General features: G+C 44.9%; 1 protein-coding gene across 3 annotated transcripts in view; it reads left to right on the top strand.

Annotated features, from left to right (window-relative positions):
* Positions 1-19027, top strand: part of PHACTR1 (phosphatase and actin regulator 1) — a 545598-nt gene that overhangs the window by 440589 nt on the left and 85982 nt on the right. For all 3 annotated transcript variants that reach the window (XM_028479167.2, XM_028479168.2, XM_028479166.2), the window contains one exon: positions 5613-5693. In XM_028479167.2, coding sequence (XP_028334968.1) covers positions 5613-5693 — 81 coding nt within the window. The remainder of the gene's footprint in view (positions 1-5612; positions 5694-19027) is intronic.

Below are 19027 nucleotides of genomic sequence, written 5' to 3'. Positions count from 1 at the left end.
GTGAGCCATGGCCGCTGAGCCTGCACGTCCAGAGCCTGTGCTCCGCAACGGGAGAGGCCGCGACGGTGAGAGGCCCACGTACTGCCAAAAAAAAAAAAAAAAAAAAAATGTGTTTGGACCTACTGAACTAATTCTTTGTCTTTGTTTGTCTCTAAAAGCCAGTCCGTCGTTTTTCCCCTTTTCCTCTTCAGGCTGTCTCATATGCTAGCGTAGAATTTTAGACCGGGTGTCCCTGCAGTAGCCTTGGCACGTTTGCTGGTTTATGCAATTTGGTTTTGATGTTTCAGTCACCACAGGCCCATCTCAAAAGCCTATGACCGTGTTCTGCACCTACTACCGCCTGGAGATTTGGTTCTTTTCTAAAGATCCAAGGAGTTGTATTGTTGTGCTCTGAGCTGTATTTTCATTTTGCCGGGAAACGAGCTTCCTGCTTTTTCTATTTTGTTTCTATTCTGTTAGAGGTTAAAATAATTGTTTCTAGAAAGTTACTTTTGTATGCTATATATCTAATCCTTGTATTTTACTGTTGTCCTCTTGCTGACTGTGGCCTAAAGTTTAATTTAATCGTCTGCTTAGATTTACTATTTTTGTTTTTAACTCATGTTTTTGCCCTGGTGGTCACTATTTTTTTTTTTTTTCATAACAGCTTGATTGAGGTATAATTTACACAACATAAAATTAACTCTTTGGACGAGTGCAGCTCAATGATTTTAGTAAAATTGAAGAGTTGTGCAACCATCACTACGTTCCAGTTTCATAACCAAAACGTTTACACTAGCACATTCCCATGTCTGGTCACTCAGATTTTATATTGCCCTGTGCTTTAATAACTGAATAATATTGGAGTGATCCTTATCTAGTAGATTTTCTTATTTTAAATTAAGTCCTTACTGACTTTATTTTTTTATATAAAAATGTTACCTACTTGTGTGCTTTTTGCCACAAGTTTAACAAAGTAGCTTTTCAGTTTTATTTTCCTTTTAAGAGATAAATGATGTTGTTCTGTTAACTTCCATTTCCCATCTCCCAGAGACCAACATTCCCCAGTTAATCATCTCCCTATCACACCTCGGCACTCACTTACCTGATTTATTCCTCCTATCCTTTGGACAGATGCAGTACACGTTATACCTTCTCTTCCCCCATGCATTGCTCCTTATCTTCTGACTTCCTTAACTTTTCATAATCTCTTCTCTTCTCGTCTTTTTCTGTCTTTGTTTTACCCAAAGCCAAAATTGTTGGAGAGGGAGGATTGGACCTAGCCTTGGTTGGTGAAAAGGAAACCGTAATATTTTCTTTCTCCCCACATGGAATCCTCTTCCCCCTGGGGTTTATGGCTTAGTAGTAGACCAGGTCAGGTGATTTGACCTGCACTGAGAGCCCATTTTATTTCACTCCCTGGGGCAGTGGGTGAGCTCGTCTTTGACCCCAGTTAAACTTAGCTCGAACTTTGGAGGAACCGCTGAAAATAAGATTAGCAGAGGGGCATCGTGTATACCTTGTTAAGAGAGATAGTGAAGAGTGCCTTAGAAAGAAGAAGCTCCTGAACCAAAATGTAATTATGTTATTTTACTGTGATGCTCAGCCCCAAATAAACTAGTAATAAAATTGCCTTCTATTTTTAAAAACTTATTCCCTTGAAGTATAGTTGATTTACAATGTGTTAATTTCTGCTGTACAGCAAAGTGATGCAGTTATACATATATATTCTTTTGCATATTCTTCTCCAGTCTGGTTTATCACAGGATATTGAATGTAGCATCCTGTGCAGTAGGACCTTGTTGTTTATTCTTGCCTTGCATTTTTAAAGCAGTATACATTAGATTATATTTAGAGCCTATATGCATAATAACAATCTCCATAATAAAGTGGTATTGTGGAGGCAAAAAAAAAAAAACCCCACAGGCTTTAAAATCTCTTTCTGCTCTTCTACTTACTGCTCTGTGACTCTGAGCAAGTTAATTTTGCTGGGCCTCAGGTGCCACATCTGTATAATGGGAATAATAACACGTCACAGGACTGTGGTGAAGATTAGATTAAATGACATGACATCCACCCTTCTCACAATGATCTTTGTATCCTCTCTGGGCACAGGGTTCTGCACAGGAAATGGACAAAGCCAAAGCATAAATAAGCCATCTCTTCCCAGAATGTCAGTTAAAGGTGGAAATTGGTGTGCATGTGGGAGAGGGTGGTGGGGGGGTACTTTCTTATTTAAATAAGAGCGGATATATTATGTGAGCTCCACCTTCGTTCTTAAGGAAAAACTCAATACATTAAAGAAATGGCATGCCTGGGACAGGCAACTTCAGTCATACCCTTGGAGCCCCTGGCATTACTCCTTTACCATTAGGAGTATTCACATGCAAAAGTTTGAGAAACACTGGCGTGTATAGGACAGTCTCATCATCCCTGTTTCATGATGTATCCCAGTACATTTCCCGAGCACATACCTGATATCTCCTCCTGCATGTTGATCACGTTGAGCTCACCATCCTCCCTCCATGTCTGATTCTCCTTCTGTGGCCCCTACCTTAGTCATTGACACCGCTGTCCATTTAGTTACTCAAGTCAAGAACCAAGGAGTCCTTCTTGACCCCTCTCTCCCCTGCACACCCCATGCCCAATCCTTACCTTCAGGTCGTGGCAACAGTGCCACCTTCACATGTCTTGAGTGTATCCCTTGTCTCTGTGTCTGTCTTCAGCATCTTAGGGTAGCTGCCATCATCTTCTGCCCAGACTTCTGTAATCACCCGGTAACTGGCCTCCCTCCAATCCATCCTCCACGTTAAAATGAGCGTTGGTCTTTCAAATACTTAAATCTGATCACTCCTTCCCATTTCCCTTAGAATAACATGGTCAATAAGACCTTTGCATGGCCCAGGCCCCCTGCCCCTTTGGCCACATCTTAAACCATCATTCTACACCTGGTGCTGGTGGTACAGTCACACCAGATTGCTTTCTGCTTGTCCACGGCACCCTGATTCCTCCGTCAGGAGCCGTTGCCAAGCTTGCTCTATCTGGAGTGTTTCCGTCAGCTCCTACCCAACTGCCCTGGGCTAAGATAAGGTATATTTATCTTTCAAACTCAGCTCTGGGGTTTCTTCCTCAGAAAAGCCTTTTCTAACTCCCCACTGGAGGAGGTTATTTATCATACGCTCTGATGGAACCATGTCTTCTTCTTTTTTTTTTTTTTTTTTTAATTATTTTATTTATTTTCTTTTTGGCTGCGTTAGGTCTTCATTGCTGCGTGCGGGCTTTCTCTGGTTGCGGTGAGTGGAGGCTACTCTTCGTTGCGGTGCGCGGGCTTCTCATTGCGGTGGCTTCTCTTTGTTGTGGAGCACGTGCTCTAGGCACGTGGGCTTCAGTAGTTGTGGTGGACAGGTTCAGTAGTTGTGGCGCACGGGCTTAGTTGCTCCGCGGCATGTGGGATCTTCCCGGACCAGGGCTCGAACCCGTGTCCCCTGCATTGACAGGCAGATTCTTAACCACTGCGCCACCAGGGAAGCCCCAAGGAACCATGTCTTCTTTTATGAGGCCCATCTCAATTTGCAGTCACACATTAGGCGATATCATCATTTGATGACTGAATCACACATTAGTCTGTAATCCCTGTGAGGGAGGGGCTGTGCCTTTGGTCACCATCATCTCCAGCCCCTGACAGAGTAGCTTTGCACTCCAGGCATCCGGTCCTCAGTTGTTGAATGAGTGCAGAGAGACAGCTGAGGTCCGGATACCTAAGTGGTTGGCCTGACCGTGTCCATGTTCTGCTGATACTTGAGATCTCGGACCTCTGCGTCTAGGGCCCTGTCTGGCTCACTGCAGATCGTTCCCTTAGTGCCGTGGGTCAGGTGCATCCACTTTACTCCGCAGTTTTGAAAAGCCCCTGGGAAACCTCATTTTGTTGAAGAGAAATCTGTTCATTTACATGGTTCAGTACAGGATGGCAAAGCACCTGTTTATTCACCCAAAAGATCGCTAACAAACGTTTTACTTAAAAAGCCCCGCTTCATCTTGCCTGTTCAGTCTTTCCCACTGTGCTGCTGAGCAAATCTTTTTAAAAATCAGGCAGAACTTTCTAACCGAACTGCACGCACGTCTCTTCCCCTTCCCCGGGCATCCCTGTTCTGCACGAGAACCCCGTCTGCCCTCTTCCCGCCATATCTTGCTCTTTGGGCTGGGACATAAAACTCCTTCACCTCCCAAAACGAACACCGCTCCAGTGATTCTCCCACTCACCTCTAACCCTTGCCCTTCTGTACCACCTTCCTGCCCTCACGTCTGTGGGTAAATCGTGGTGGCTGGGGTGGAGGCATCAGTGTCTTCCCAGACTGGCAAAGTGACTTGATTAAGAGCACACAGCTAGTGGGTAACATAGTTGCAATCACAATTCTTGTTTCCTTGCTTTCTTTCTAGTTCTTACTCATATTCTTTGCATTAAATTCTATTGAGAGGTGTGTGTGTGTGTGTGTGTGTGTGTGTGAGTTCTTACTCATATTCTTTGCATTAAATTCTATTGAGAGGTGTGTGTGTGTGTGTGTGTGTGTGTGTGTGTCTTTAATCTGCATCTAAATTTGTCTGCATAAAATTGTTTCCTTATTTTATAACTGGTATTTTCCCCCCCTGAATAATTGTGTATCCAAAGGATATAAAGAATCTCAAGTGGACAAAAGTGATTGCCGTCACCTCTCACCTCCTCCATTCCGTGTTTACTGAAATGTCAGCAGCTGGAATAGCTATCTTTCCTCTACAGGTTCTGCTGGTTTCCCCGTCCCTACCTGGGGCCGCAGGGCTGCCCTTTCGTGCTGCCCTCACTTCCTCACTCTGGGGCTCTGTGTCCACTAGACTTGCCCTCCATCATACCCACTGAGCCGAGAGGAAGCACCCCCTCTTCCCGGCTGCAGCTCCCACCTGCCTGAACGGTTGGCTCAGGTGAATGGCTGGTCGAGTGGAAGTGTGTTTGGGAACTGAACAGTCCGTTCCTTGTTTGGAGCCAAGAGAGGAGAGCAGTGGGTGGGTGTCGCATGGAGGTCTCCCACCGCCCCCTAGGCTCTCCTCAGGAACCTGGGTACCAATCCAGGGAGCTTTTTAGGAGATATTTTCAAATGACTTTTTAAATCGTTGGGAAGCAACAAAATCCTCAATGAGATGTGATCTGTATGAACTAGGTAATTAAAAAAGAAATCCCACCTATGAGGAAAGGCCACACTCAGGAAGATGCTGTGTGATGCAGAGGTTAAGCCGAGGGCAGAGGTAGTGTTTTCTGGCTTTGAATCCTGGATGCTCTTCTCAGTATGACTCTGATAGGTTGTTGAGCTGTTCTGTGGCACAGTTTCCTCAACCATATATCGCGGTTAAATAAAATGAGATTAAAAATGCCTACCTCATAGGTAATTTGATTGTCTTGATGATTAAATGAAATAATTGGATTAAAGTGAAAATGCTGATCATAGTATCAAAACGTATTAACTGGTATCATTAGCTTACATTAGTAAAGTATAACTTACGAAAGCTTTCCCATATGTTACATTTCAATACATCTTAAAATATGATGCTTTTTCGAAACGTCTTTGTTACCTACTCACCCCTGCTTCTCTGTGTTTTGCTCGCAGCCCTGGAAAGGAAAATATCGATGAGGCAAAGCAGAGAGGAGCTAATAAAACGAGGGGTCTTGAAGGAAATCTATGATAAAGGTAAGGGGACCACTCCAGTCTCCATGAGCCAGAAAAAAGCCGTGCATGGAATCTGTGTGCATATTTCTTGGAGTTGGATTCAGTTTTCTGTATCACTTTATCAGAGTTTGAACCTTTAAAACTCCAGACACTTCTGGAGAGATCAGAGACTGTAGCAGACAGCGCTGAAGTGATTGCTATTATAGAGGGAACGAAAGCTCCCTTTTTCTCAGCACTGGAATCAAACCATAGGCTGCTGAGACAAATGATGTGGCCCGAGGAATGGTGTCAGTGCTGGTGGTGAGCCTCTTGGTGTCTGAACACACACAGCTGGGGTGAATGTAATTGCTCAGGCTCTTTCAGGCGCTAGGGCTTCCCAGGACAAATGTGAAAAATCCACAAGCATCTAGAATTTCTCTAACAGATTTTTTGGGGCAGTCTATCTCCCAACAGTAGGAGAAATCAAAGTGGAGAAAATGATATATAATTTTATATAAATGTACACGTATTTCAAATGATAATGTTTCCAGTGATTACAAATGCGCTGTGAATGTGTCCACAAGTGTTTTCTGGTGAACTTATCCTGTGTCTTTTGCTGATTGAACTACTGCCTTTAAATACGAAGGCATGCAGCAGTTTGCCCAGTATATTAACTCTTCTTCACCCCCCTCCCCTTCCTCTCACCATCCTCCATTTAAGGCTTTAAGAGAAAAGATGAACTGTTATTCCAGTCTTCTTACAGTTATCAGTAATAACTGTCTGTTCCAGATCTTATGATTTGAGGCCAGTATTATTTGTTGGGCCAGATTATTAAATCCCATGTTCCACTTTAAAGAACCACCCTGGTCATCAAAGTGATCCTGTAATTCTGAGAGTGCAGTCAGTTTTCCATGTTTTTGTAGGTCTTCTACATGCCTAGTTTGTGTTCTGATACAGAAAGGCAGGTTGTGTTTCTAACTTGGCTGCTTCTCTTTGATTCCACTGTCTTCAGTGAGTTGGTCCTTATTCCTCTGGTGGTACCGTTCACCCCATTCATTCCTGCCGTGGAGCTTCCTGAGGGCACTTTTGAAGTATTTTTTCTTAGCACACATCGCCACCCTGAAACGCTGCAAGTAGGTAGTGGCAGCGCTCTCTCCCTAGTGGCAAGGGATGCAGCAGGCAGGGTGTGAAGCTGTACTGTTTCAAACCGCCTTTGTTCATTAGCAGAGCCTCCTGGCCCCAAGGCATCCCTGTGGCGAGTCACGTTATCCTTCTACTCCTGGGCGAGACATACCAAGATACAGTTTCTTTGGTTGATTAAGCTCTCCAGAGAAAAAGAATGCATCATTTTGTCACTTTTCTCCAATGTCTTATTTCTGTACAGGCCCCCTAAACCCTCCCTTCTATTGACCTTAAGTTTCCATGTTTCATCTCAAACTCCTTTCTCTATATTCCCTCCCCGGTGAAGATGGGAAGTGTCTGACCGCAGGTATGGTATTACACGGTCAGCACCCAAGGGCTTAAATAAAGATTACTGTCCTCGCTAAAGCCTGTTCAGATCCAGTTAAATGATCCCCTCCCCCCTCCCACCTTTCTTCCTGCAAACTTTATGTCTCTCACAGGAAAATTTCAGGAATCCTTTAAAGGAGAGGATACGTTCTATTATAGTATTTATTATTTCCATCATACCTAATAACTGAGTTAGGGTAAATATTGCCGGAGTAACTTCCTGACTTAATCAAAGAAGCCATCGACTGTTAGAGCAAAAGCCCATTTTATAGAGGAAGAAGCAGGGGACAAGCAGGGGACATTGAGTCTGGGGCCTGCCAGCCCCCATTAGGAGTTGCCCCAGGATGAGGAGCTGTGTCCTGTTTGTGGTCTTCTCACAGCACGCTCTCAATAACCGGCTGCGGAGGAAGGGACCAGGCTAGCCGCCGCCTGTCACCACAACTTCTGGTTTTATTTTTGTCTTTGCACTTATCACTGTCTGCTTTCTTCTGTTCTGCGGTTGGCCGGCTTTCCTCTCTCGCACGTTAACTCCGGGAGAACGTGGACTTCATGATCCTTGATGCCAGACCCCCTCAGAAAGTGGCTGAGGTAGATTGGCTCAAAAATCGCTTATTGTTTGTATGACGGGAATTTCAGTGGAGGGAAACTGAAATTGCACATGGTAGATATAGACGTTTGTATTTGCTGTGGGTTTTTCTGATCAAAGCATCCATTTTGTATCACTGTGGATATTAATCACATTACCTTGCATTATGTTACATCAGCTGTTCAGAACGTGAGCCCTGTAATCATTGCTTGGATTCAATTCCAGTTCCACTACTGAGTAGCTGTGCAACTTTAGTGAAGTTGCATAACTTCTCTGTGCTTCTATTTGTGTATTTGAAAGTGTGGATGATATTGTAATGAGGATTACATGAGATAACATATCTGTATTAGTTTGCCAGGGCTACCGTAACAAAATACCACAGACCGAGTGACTTAAACAACAGAAGTGTATTTGCTCACGGTTTTGGAGGCTAGAAGTCCGAGATTCAGGTGCTAGCAGGATTGGTTTCTGGTGAGGCCTCCTCCTCGACTTGCAGACGGCTGCCCTCTTGCTGTGTCCTCACATGGCCTCCCCTCTGTGCGTGCACACTCCTGGTGTCTCTTCCTCTTTTCATAAGAAACGCAGTCCTGTTGGATCAGGGCCCACCCTTAGGACCTCATTTAACCTCATTACTTCCGTAAAGGCCCATCTCCAAATATAGTCACACTGGGGGTTTGGACTTCACATATAAATTTGGGCAGGGGGGAGAGGGGGTTACACAGTTCCGTCCATAACAACATGGAGAGTAAAATATTGGCTGTCATCCCATAGGTTCTCAAGAAATTGTTAACACCCCGTTATTAGTAGTAGTATCATCATCATCCTTTATATTTTTTAAAACCCTTTATATACTTTAGCCTAGTTCAGGCCCACGAGTTAGGAAGGGACATCATTGTCCCCTTTGATCTTAAGTGCGAGGATCTTCAACCCCCCCTCACAATGGCCTTACCAATGTGGGTGGCCGAGAACCTAGCCCCTTGGTATCTGATTTAATTACCTTCTCACCCCTCCACCCTGTCTCCTCTTTAGTCTCTAAACACGTCGTTTTCCTGTCATTCATCCTTCCCCTTTCTACAGCATCATTCAACTTGCTGTGTCTGGGATTCTAGTGAGTAAAACAAACTTTTATTGCCACATCCTGAGTGAACAGCAAGAGGCAAAGAGCCTTTCATCATTTTCCTAGTTGTTTGTTTCAAAGATAAATTTCGTAGATTTTCAGCAGTCCTTCCACATTGCCTGGCTGTTCATTCCTCATTTTGCACCCATAAGTCTGGTCACCTGGCAGCAAAACAGTTTCCACCAGAGATGTACGGTCCCTAATTTGCAATTACTGCGTCAGCCCATCCACGAGGGCCAGCCCCTGTTCATGCTGCGGTTCTACTGTTTTGTATATGATATTGCTAAGGTGGTGGGAAGCAGTTTTTCTTTAGTAGGTGAGCTTTTCTCTTCCAACTCTTTATGTTATTGATTTTGCTTAATAATGCCATACTCGTTTGTAGAAAGTATTAAGATAAACTGTAGGGATATGAGATTTGTAACTGGGCATGGCGGACTCAGAGCAAATGAGGTGTTTTTTTTGTTTGTCTGTTTGTTTTTTTTGTGGTATGCGGGCCTCCCTCTGTTGTGGCCTCTCCCGCTGCGGAGCACAGGCTCCGGACGCGCGGGCCCAGCGGCCATGGCTCACGGGCCCAGCCGCTCCGCGGCATGTGGGATCCTCCGAGACCGGGGCGCGAACCCGGTTCCCCTGCATCGGCAGGCGGACGCGCAACCACTGCGCCACCAGGGAAGCCCGCGAATGAGGTTTTATTATTCTGACAGTTCTCCTCGAAATTCTTTATGTTTTTCTTAGCAGGTTAAAATCCCAAACTAGTCAATAAATTTAAATCATGCAAAATGAGAGCTTGGATTGAAGAGGGGAAATTTTCTCAGTATCTCTAGAAACTAGTTCAGGAATCCTTCATTTAATGGAATGTAGATGTAAAGAGCTTAAGTTACTGGTTTGTCTGTTTGTTTTTTTTTGTGGTATGCGGGCCTCCCTCTGTTGTGGCCTCTCCCGCTGCGGAGCACAGGCTCCGGACGCGCGGGCCCAGCGGCCATGGCTCACGGGCCCAGCCGCTCCGCGGCATGTGGGATCCTCCGAGACCGGGGCGCGAACCCGGTTCCCCTGCATCGGCAGGCGGACGCGCAACCACTGCGCCACCAGGGAAGCCCGCGAATGAGGTTTTATTATTCTGACAGTTCTCCTCGAAATTCTTTATGTTTTTCTTAGCAGGTTAAAATCCCAAACTAGTCAATAAATTTAAATCATGCAAAATGAGAGCTTGGATTGAAGAGGGGAAATTTTCTCAGTATCTCTAGAAACTAGTTCAGGAATCCTTCATTTAATGGAATGTAGATGTAAAGAGCTTAAGTTACTGGGTGGCTTGTATGTTTTTATTGGTTTCCATATACAATCGTATGCATTTAAAGTTCAGAAGAGGACTTCCCTGGTGGCGCAGTGGTTAAGAATCCGCCTGCCAATGCAGGGGACCACGGGTTCGAGCCCTGGTCGGGGAAGATCCCACATGCCTTGGAGCAACTAAGCCCGTGCACCACAACTACTGAGCCTGTGCTCTGGAGCCCGTGAGCCACAACTGCTGAGCCCACACGCCGCAACTACTGAAGCGCGCGCACCTAGAGCCCGTGCTCCGCAACAAGAGAAGCCACCGCGATGAGAGGCCCTTGCACCGCAACGAAGAGTAGCCCCCGCTCACCGCAACTAGAGAAAGCCCGGGCACAGCAACGAAGACCCAATGCAGCCAAAAATAAAAATAAATAAATAAGTAAATAAATTTATAGAAAAAAATAAAGTTCAGAAGAAAGTTTAGATAAAACTTTAAAGATCAGAGAAAATTGTTTGATCTCTGGATATATCAAGGCCATGTAAAAATGCAGCAAACTTTAAAAACTACAAAGAAGACTTTAAATTGTTAATCACCATGTAGAGGAACATAAAATTTTAAATTCTTTTTCTCCCATTTTCCATATTTTCCACAATATGGATATAACAATTTCGTGAAAAACACAATGAAACATTGCAGTGAACCGTCATCACTCTAAAGAGTAAAACTGTGAAACCAACTACTGTTGGAAAATGGTCTATAATTTTGTAAACAGCTTATTTTTAACTATTTAGTCCCTAGTTCCATAGTCTGTTTTTTTGAATTAGAACTGAAGGGTTCTCCTAGACTCCTGGAACATTTATTCATTCATTCAACAAATTGGTACTGAATCCCCCGTCTGAGCCAGGTGCTGTAGGTGTCGAGCTACAGTGATAACCAAAAAAAACAAGATTCTCACCTTCTCAGAGTTTACATTCTACTGAAGGAGATAGGAAATAATTAAATAAGCCTATGATATATTGCCAAGGAGTGATGAGCACTACGAAGATAAACAAAGCAGCAGGGTAAGGAGATACATTCAGAGGGGGAGCCATGATTTTATATAAATGCAATCCTGGAGGACCTCTGGAGGAGGTGATATTTGCACAGAGACCTAAATGCAGTGATTGGGTGGCTGAAACAGGAGCATTGGTCCTACTACTACTTCTAAACAACCTGTAACCTAATTCGTGAGCCCTTAAGTTCCTTAAATTAACTCAGTATGTTTCTTTTAAATTAAATCTTCTGTATTGCACTTGCCTGTCTCTCAGTTCTCTGTAAATCAGAGCACAACACCCCCCATTCAGAGCCTACAGTGGCTCCCCACTTCACTCAGAGAAGTTTCAAGCTCGGCCGACAGCCTACGAAGCCCTCCACGATCTGCCCTCCCACCCCCTAAGTTTGCTTCAACTCCCTGGCGGTACTTCCTCATGACGTCCTCTCTGTGGCATCTTGCTAACCCTGCTTTCCAGCCCCTGACATTGGCATTGGCTCCACTCTCTTCCTAGAACCCTCTTCCCCCAGATATCCATCCACGTGGTTCACTCCTTCTTCAAGTCTTTGCTCAGGATTCCACCTTCTCAATGAAGCTTCCCTGGGACCTCCAGATTTTAAATTGTCACCTCCTTCCATAGGTCTGTAATCCCCTGACCCTGCTCTACTGTGTTCTTTCTTTCTTTCTCTCTTTTTTCCTTCTGTCTCTTATCACCTGCAATGTATAAATTACACATGTGTTGTATTAGCCTTTTTCTCATCGGTCTCTCCTCACTGAAATGTGAGCTCCACCAGGCAGGGCAGGATCTCTCTGGTTTGTTCACGGATGTTGTGGCATCCGACTGTGCCTACAGTACCACTATGTCCTTTACTGAAAAACAACAAATGCCAGCCTGAGGCTATCTGCATGTACCCACGACTTGGTCTGTACACCTGTGGTGGCAAAATCCAGAGCATTAGAACCCTGATCCCGCTTGTTTATTCGTTTGTGTGGTTCATGAAACGTTATTGCCCGTTATTTAAATAGGCAGTATTATATTGGGTGTATATTCATGTGTATGGATGCCAAATACTCTACTTATAAAGTGGTTTTTAAGTGTTACGGAGAAAAATATCCTGAAAACAGTGGACTGTTTGGCCATTAGTAAAATCGTGATGATATTTCTCAGGCTTAGCAAGGATCTCAAGAGGTCACCTGACCTGGCTTCCGTTATCTTTCCAAAGTAGAGCAGAAGCAACTGCACCCCAGCGAGGTTACAGACTTGCCTAAGGGCTCACGGCCAGCGAGTATGGACTCTGAAAACCCCTGCTAAGACCTTCTGTCCTTTGTTTGGAATTTATAGGAACACAAAAAAAACTTTGTAATATATTGCCTATTGGTCATCAGAGGATATTAATAAATAATGCTGTTAGTGGTTATTGCAAATTATCTCTACAAATAAGCATGATGTTGTATATAAAGAACCTTAGGGATAACAATGGCGATTGTGCTGTATTTTTCAGTCAGTCCTGTCACGTGCTTTGTACAGTATGGGTGTGTTTAATTCACATGAGTGGATATATCACTTATCAGGAGGGAAGAAGAGGGAAAGGAGACCATCTCTCTGCGTGGAATGACACGCCGTCGCTACCGTGTATTACGCACCGCCACACCCCAGATGGGGGCAGAGAGCTGGGAGGTGTGGCCACCTGCAGGGATGTAGTTGAGGCCGCTGCAGCTCCCCTGGTCACTAGGTGGCTGCTCACTGCAGTCACACCAAGACCTGGGGGGGTAGAGCTAACCCCACCGGAGGAGAAAGACCAGGGGTCACGGAAGAACAGAACTGACTGTGTGCAAATGAGCAACTTCCCTTTTCACCGTGTGCTGGGAATTAGCGATAACATTTCACAGCAAACAATAAAGTGCACTGAGGTGTGCTTTTTTTCCTTCATCGAGTTAGAGCAACGTTTTGGAAGGTGTTATTTTAAATTATCAACACAAACACAAGCTCCCTGAAATGGACGACTCTCTTATGCAGAGGCTACATTTCCCCCCTTCTCAGGCGTTCATGAGAAAAAAGCCTGGCATTTAAATTAAAAGGTCATCATCTTTTAAAAATAAAAATAACAATTCTCCCCTGTATCAGAGGAGACGAATTCTTAGACTTGAGCCCTTTAAGTCTCGTTGTTTATCTGGTGTCCCAGTTGTGCAGACTTTTAAAGTCTTGAAGTTTATGGGAAGTGCTTTTCACAGCCTTTGCCGGACATTGTTATTCTGTCACATTTTTAGCTGTTTCTCATGTCTCACCTAGAAATGGCATCTTCTGGAAGCTGTGATTTGGAGTAACTGTGTGAAAATGAAAAGAGTGTTTACTTTCAGCCTCAGTGACATAGAATCATTTATGTAGCATCTCAGAGCCTAATGCAGTGGATTGCCCCAGTGGGGTAAATGGAAAGCCGATGAAATGAAAACGAATAAAGAGAAACTGTGGTCCACATTCTCTTAAGCAACAGTGTTCTTTCAGAGAATCACTATCCCAAGCCAAAAAATGAATGAAGTTATTATTATATAGGTGAGCAAGTGTCCCCCAGGAAAAGTATTTGTCTCTTGCGTGTTTGTTGAATACCTGTTATGTTGCAGGCGTCGTTCTGGGCGCCAGGAATGCTAGGAGGGTCGAGGTGGGCTCCCCTAACAGCACTTATAGTCCCGTAATGGGTTCAGGTGCTTGGCAGTTATGATGAGGAAAGTACAGGATGTTGGGGGGTGCATGGAAGCGTCATCCACCAGGCCTGGAGACTCAGGGAAGGCATCCTGGAAGGAGCGGGTGTCTTCGAGGAAACCGGAAGGGTGCTGAGAATAATCCTGGAGAAGGTGGGATGGGTTGGGGAAATGTTAGAAGTAGAAGGACTAGCACGTGGGGAGGCACCAAGTTGGGGATAATGAAAGCTAGAGGGTGTCCAGCATGTGTATATGGTGAGGGGGAGTCAGGGCAGATCTTGCAGGCAGGAATATGATATTAGTTGCTTACTCTTTGTCCTGAGAGCAGTGAGGAGGGGCTCTGGAAGGGTTTTTTGCACCATCGGACTTGCAGCCTCTTCACTCTGCTGGTGGGAGAGAAGGACTTGGAGGGACACCAAGGCATGAGTCAGGGAGACCAGTTGGTGGGCTGTTGCTGGGATTCATATGATGTGATGGTAAATGGCAGGAATGAGGGTAGTAAGAATGGGGGGAAGGGGAGAGGAGAGACTGGAGAACTGTAGGAGATAGAGTCAGGAGGGCCTGTGACTGCTTAGATTTGGGGAGTGAAGGGGAGGGTGAAGGCACGGCTGACATTCAGGATTGTGGCTTGGAGACTTGGTGGACAGATACGGGGGACGGGTACAGGTCCCCTGAGCTGGAGACCTAAGAGAAGCAATTACAGAGGACAAAATATCGCGATGGTTTGACCACATTGAGTTTGAGATATCCAAATGGCTAAGCAGAGTACTAAATGTACAGATTTGAAACTCAAGAGGGAGATCTGGGTTGGAGATGCAGGTTTGGAATTGTGCATGTGTAAATGGTCATGAAGTCATATAGATTGATGATATTTCTCAAAGAAGATGTAAAATGAGAAAATAAGTGGCCCTGAGAGAAAACACCTTGGCACCCCATCATTGAGTGATCTGGAAGTTAAAAAAAAAATGATCTGGGAATAAGAAAACCCTCAAAAACTGAGAAGTGGACAGAAAAATAGGAAGTAAACCAGAAATGTGTAACATTATGGAAGTCCAGAGACAGTGGCGTAGTGTGGAAAAAATTACCCAAAGTGTCAAATACAGACACATCAAACAAGATAGGAAGTGTCCTTTTGATTATTTTTATGCTGTTTAATTATAGGCTCTTTAGTTACCTGTGAAGCCAGTGTGCAGTCAGCAGGGTGTAAGTTAAAAGGCCTATAGTTTCAGGTAACTAAAAACTTAACTCAAGGAGGCTGCAGCAATAAGCAAATTTAGACCAATGATCTTCCTGTGTTTTGTCCTCTGCAGCGGTCCCCAACCTCTTTGGCACCAGGGACCGGTTTCGTGGAAGACAATTTTTCCACGGACCTGGGGGAAGGGGGATGGTTTCAGGATGATTCAAGTGCATTACATTTATTGTGCACTTTATTTGTATTATTATTATGTCAGCTCCACCTCAGATCATCAGGCATTAGATCCCGGAGGTTGGGGACCCCTGCTATTAGTGTATCCCAAATGCCTTGAGCAATGCTTGGTATTTGTCAGCACTTATTAATTTTTATTGAATCAGTGAGTGAGTGAATGAATGAATCTCACGTCATAAAATCCAGTGATAGGGCAGCTCCAGAGTTGGTGAATTCATCAGCTCAGTAACATGGCGAAAGGATGCCATTCTCAGGCTATCACCCCTCATGGTAACAAGATGGCTGCAGTAGTTCCAGCATTACATGCAGATACAACATCCAGACGGGAGAGAGAGGGATAGCCCTCTTCTTGGTATCTCCTTCTCAGAGCAAGAAAACCTTGCCCCAAAGGTTCTCCAGAATTACCCTCATTTCTCATTGACCAGAATGTTTAGAGATAACCCCTGGATATCTTTTTCCCTAATTTTGACAGATGTTTCCATAAACCAAAGTGTTGCAGGTACAGTCAGCTCCTGAGAGCTGCTACCTAGTGTGAGTTGTCCTGGGAAGACCCACCACGGTATCACCCTTCCGGCTGCCTGTCCTGGACCCTGCCGGTGAAATCAGGGCAGGGCAGGGTACCTCAGGCATGGTGAGCCTCCCTGCCCACGTCTGATGCTTGATTCCATAGCCACTGACCTGCACTGCTGTTTGTAATGAGAAGGCAAGCCAAACTCTGGAAGGTAATAGCTAATAAAAGGAAAGCTAGTCGTACTTAAAAAATTTTTTCCTGACTTCATACGTTTGCCTAGGACTCAGATAAAGTCAAATAAGTCGGGGTGGGGGCGGGCATTCAAGCCTTAACCCCACGTAAATATCTATAAAACAACCGAACTCTCCTAGGAGCTCCAAGCCCAGGATTCTGGTCCTGGCTCCCTCATCTTCTGTCTGTAGAAGGTACAGGGCAGCCTCTTATCTCCCTGGACTCTGCTTTTTGTTTGAACGTATCCCCGGGATCTTACTCTGCTCCAACCAGCAAAGCCATGCTTTCCTTTTATCCTCTCTCACTACTCCCAGCCCCCAGCCTGCTTGATTGAAGACAGCCTGTTACCAAGCAGCTGGTCCTCCTGGAGTCTCTGGGTACACCCATGGGTGCATACTCTTCAACTCCACTCTGCCCTTGCTTGTCTTCTCATAGGGTTGTTGGAGGATCAAGGGACATCATTCAGTGTGGGCTTTTAGACCGTTGTCTGCCCAGAGTATGTGCTTAGTAAATGTCAGCAATGGTCTCCACCAGACATGTGACCTGGACTGCGCCTCTGCTCTTCTTAGATGCCTGTCTCCCCTTCCCGGTTCCCCTGCGCCCAAGCCTAGACTCTCTCTGCTTCCACCCGGCAGAGCTGAGAGCTGAGATTCTGTCCTGAGGCTTCGGGACTTCTCGGAAGGCCACGCCCACCTCCGTAGCTGTGTGTTGCTACTGTCAGGGCCCGGACATGCACACGTGCCCGGGAGCACGTCTTTCCTCCCTGTGCTGCAGCCTTCACACCAGTGCAGCTTCTCTAAAGGAAATAGTATCCGCTGAACTGACCATTCATTGTGATGTGGACCAGTTTAGCAACGCCATTTTAATCTCCCAGTTCCAGAAATGGGTTCACTTTTGCATATTCATAGGCCCATGGTTGTGATTTTTGAGTCTGTCTCGAGCAGTGCTGTCCTGTAGAATCTTCAGCAATAACCGGAATGTTCCATCATCCTTGCCAGCCAGTACAGCAGCCATCAGCCGCATGTGGTTGTGGCCACAGCACTTCAGCTGTGGCCAGTCTGACTGAGGAACTGCGTTTGAAATTTTACGTTAACTAAAACAGTGACTGTGCGTGGCAAGGGGGGGTACGCTATTGGAGAGCTCAGCGCAAGCAACAGAGCTGCTTAAATTTTGAAACGGCCAGCCCCTATCACTTTCCTTCTCCAACTCTAGCCATTAAAGTTTCCTTAAAAGATCTTGGATTCCCTGTTAACTCTGAAGGGCCCCTTGCACAACGATGTATGATTCTGTGAGATTCACACTCCCATAGAACAGCATAGGAGAGAAACTGTGTCACATTCCATTCATTCTATATTCAGTCTCTGCCCTAGTTGCACTTTTGATATCAAAATGCCCAGGAATAGCAAGATGGTAAATCCTCTTTCGGCTACAAACCTTGGAGACAAGAGTAATTATTTGGAAGTAGCGGTCAGAACCATCATACTTCATCAGGATAGATGACGTAAGAACCGATGGGCTTGACCTGAAGACTGGTGAGGAGGTGTAACTGTACCCAGAAAGATGAAAGAAACACCTCTGGGAAACAGATGCCACCGTTTGATAGGATGAGGTGTTTGTGATCGAGGAAGCAGCTGAGAATTCACATGAGCGGTGGTTTGCTGACCATGAGGTCCAGTTAAAGGCAGAAAATGCTGATAAATCCAGCAGGGTACAGCCACAGGGAAGTGCAACTAAAACAAGCTACCCAAGGTTAATACCACTTTTGTGATAGGAGGTCACTGCAACTCACATCCTTAAGGGTTTTAGGCAAAGGCCTCTGAACAAGAAGGGAAATAGTATTAACATCAAAATAGGATATTAAATCCAGAACAATAGCAACTATTTTTAAAAAAAAAGTAAGGTGATTCCCCAAGCAGAAAAACATGTACCATTCCATTCTGTGTTTAAAATCATCCAATCAGAGTATCACGGAATTGATTACATTCTGAGATTGAAATCCATCTTGCTTAGATTTTCAAGGTATTAGGTTCAGAAGTATTCTCTGAGTTGCCAAGGTGCCTGTGTCAGACACAAAGGAACCTCATGTTCTTCCGTGTAAACTGGTCAGAATAATCCAAAGACACCTGGCTGCAAACAGACATGAAAGATAAACTGGAAGATAACTTACGGATTCCGGAAATATAGGTTCAGTGATCCTACAGAATCCTGCAGTGTCTGCCCTAAATCCTAGGTGGCACAGAGATACTTTTAGACACACAGACACACACTTATAATGACTTTTCCTCATTCGGAAAGAAAATGCACCAGAAGAGACACAGACAGACACACACTGTAGTTTTTGTGTTTGCAAATAAGACTCTCAGTTTGTCTTTTTAAATGCTCAAGATTCAAATACATTAAGTAGTAAATATGCAGTGTTACTAGGAATGTATGGCTTTCAATGTATGTTTAAAATTCTACACAGTGATATCTGTAGCACCATTTAGTTTAATGACATCAACTCCCTGAACTCAGGCAAACTGAAGAAAATACTTCCAATGGCCAGGGAGCCATTTCCAACTTCTTAGATTCAAAGCTTTTAATCTTTCAATGAAATCCTTAGATAATTATTTCTTAGCTAACTGTTGCTCCGCACATCATTTCACTGACAATGTGAGCAGCTAGTGGCTTTGATTGCAGTGATTTAAAAGGTCATTGGGATTAACAGAAGCTTTTCAAAACTCTGTATATTGTTGCAAAAATGACACCTCTGTGGGTTACAAAACAATGGCTGTGCCCCCTTAATGGGTGAAGTTTTTTGTAATCTAATGGAAAAAGTATATCAGTGTCAAAAAAAAAAAAAAAACAACACAGGGCTTCCCTGGTGGCGCAGTGGTTGAGAGTCCGCCTGCCGATGCAGGGGACAGGGGTTCGTGCCCTGGTCCGGGAGGATCCCACATGCCGCGGAGCGGCTGGGCCCGTGAGCCATGGCCGCTGAGCCTGCGCGTCCGGAGCCTGTGCTC

The sequence above is a fragment of the Physeter macrocephalus genome, chromosome 18 (assembly GCF_002837175.3).
Source record: "Physeter macrocephalus isolate SW-GA chromosome 18, ASM283717v5, whole genome shotgun sequence".
NCBI classification, from domain to species: Eukaryota; Metazoa; Chordata; class Mammalia; order Artiodactyla; family Physeteridae; genus Physeter; species Physeter macrocephalus.
The sequence above is the reverse complement of the archived record's forward strand: the minus strand, read 5'-3'. Positions and strand labels throughout refer to the sequence as shown.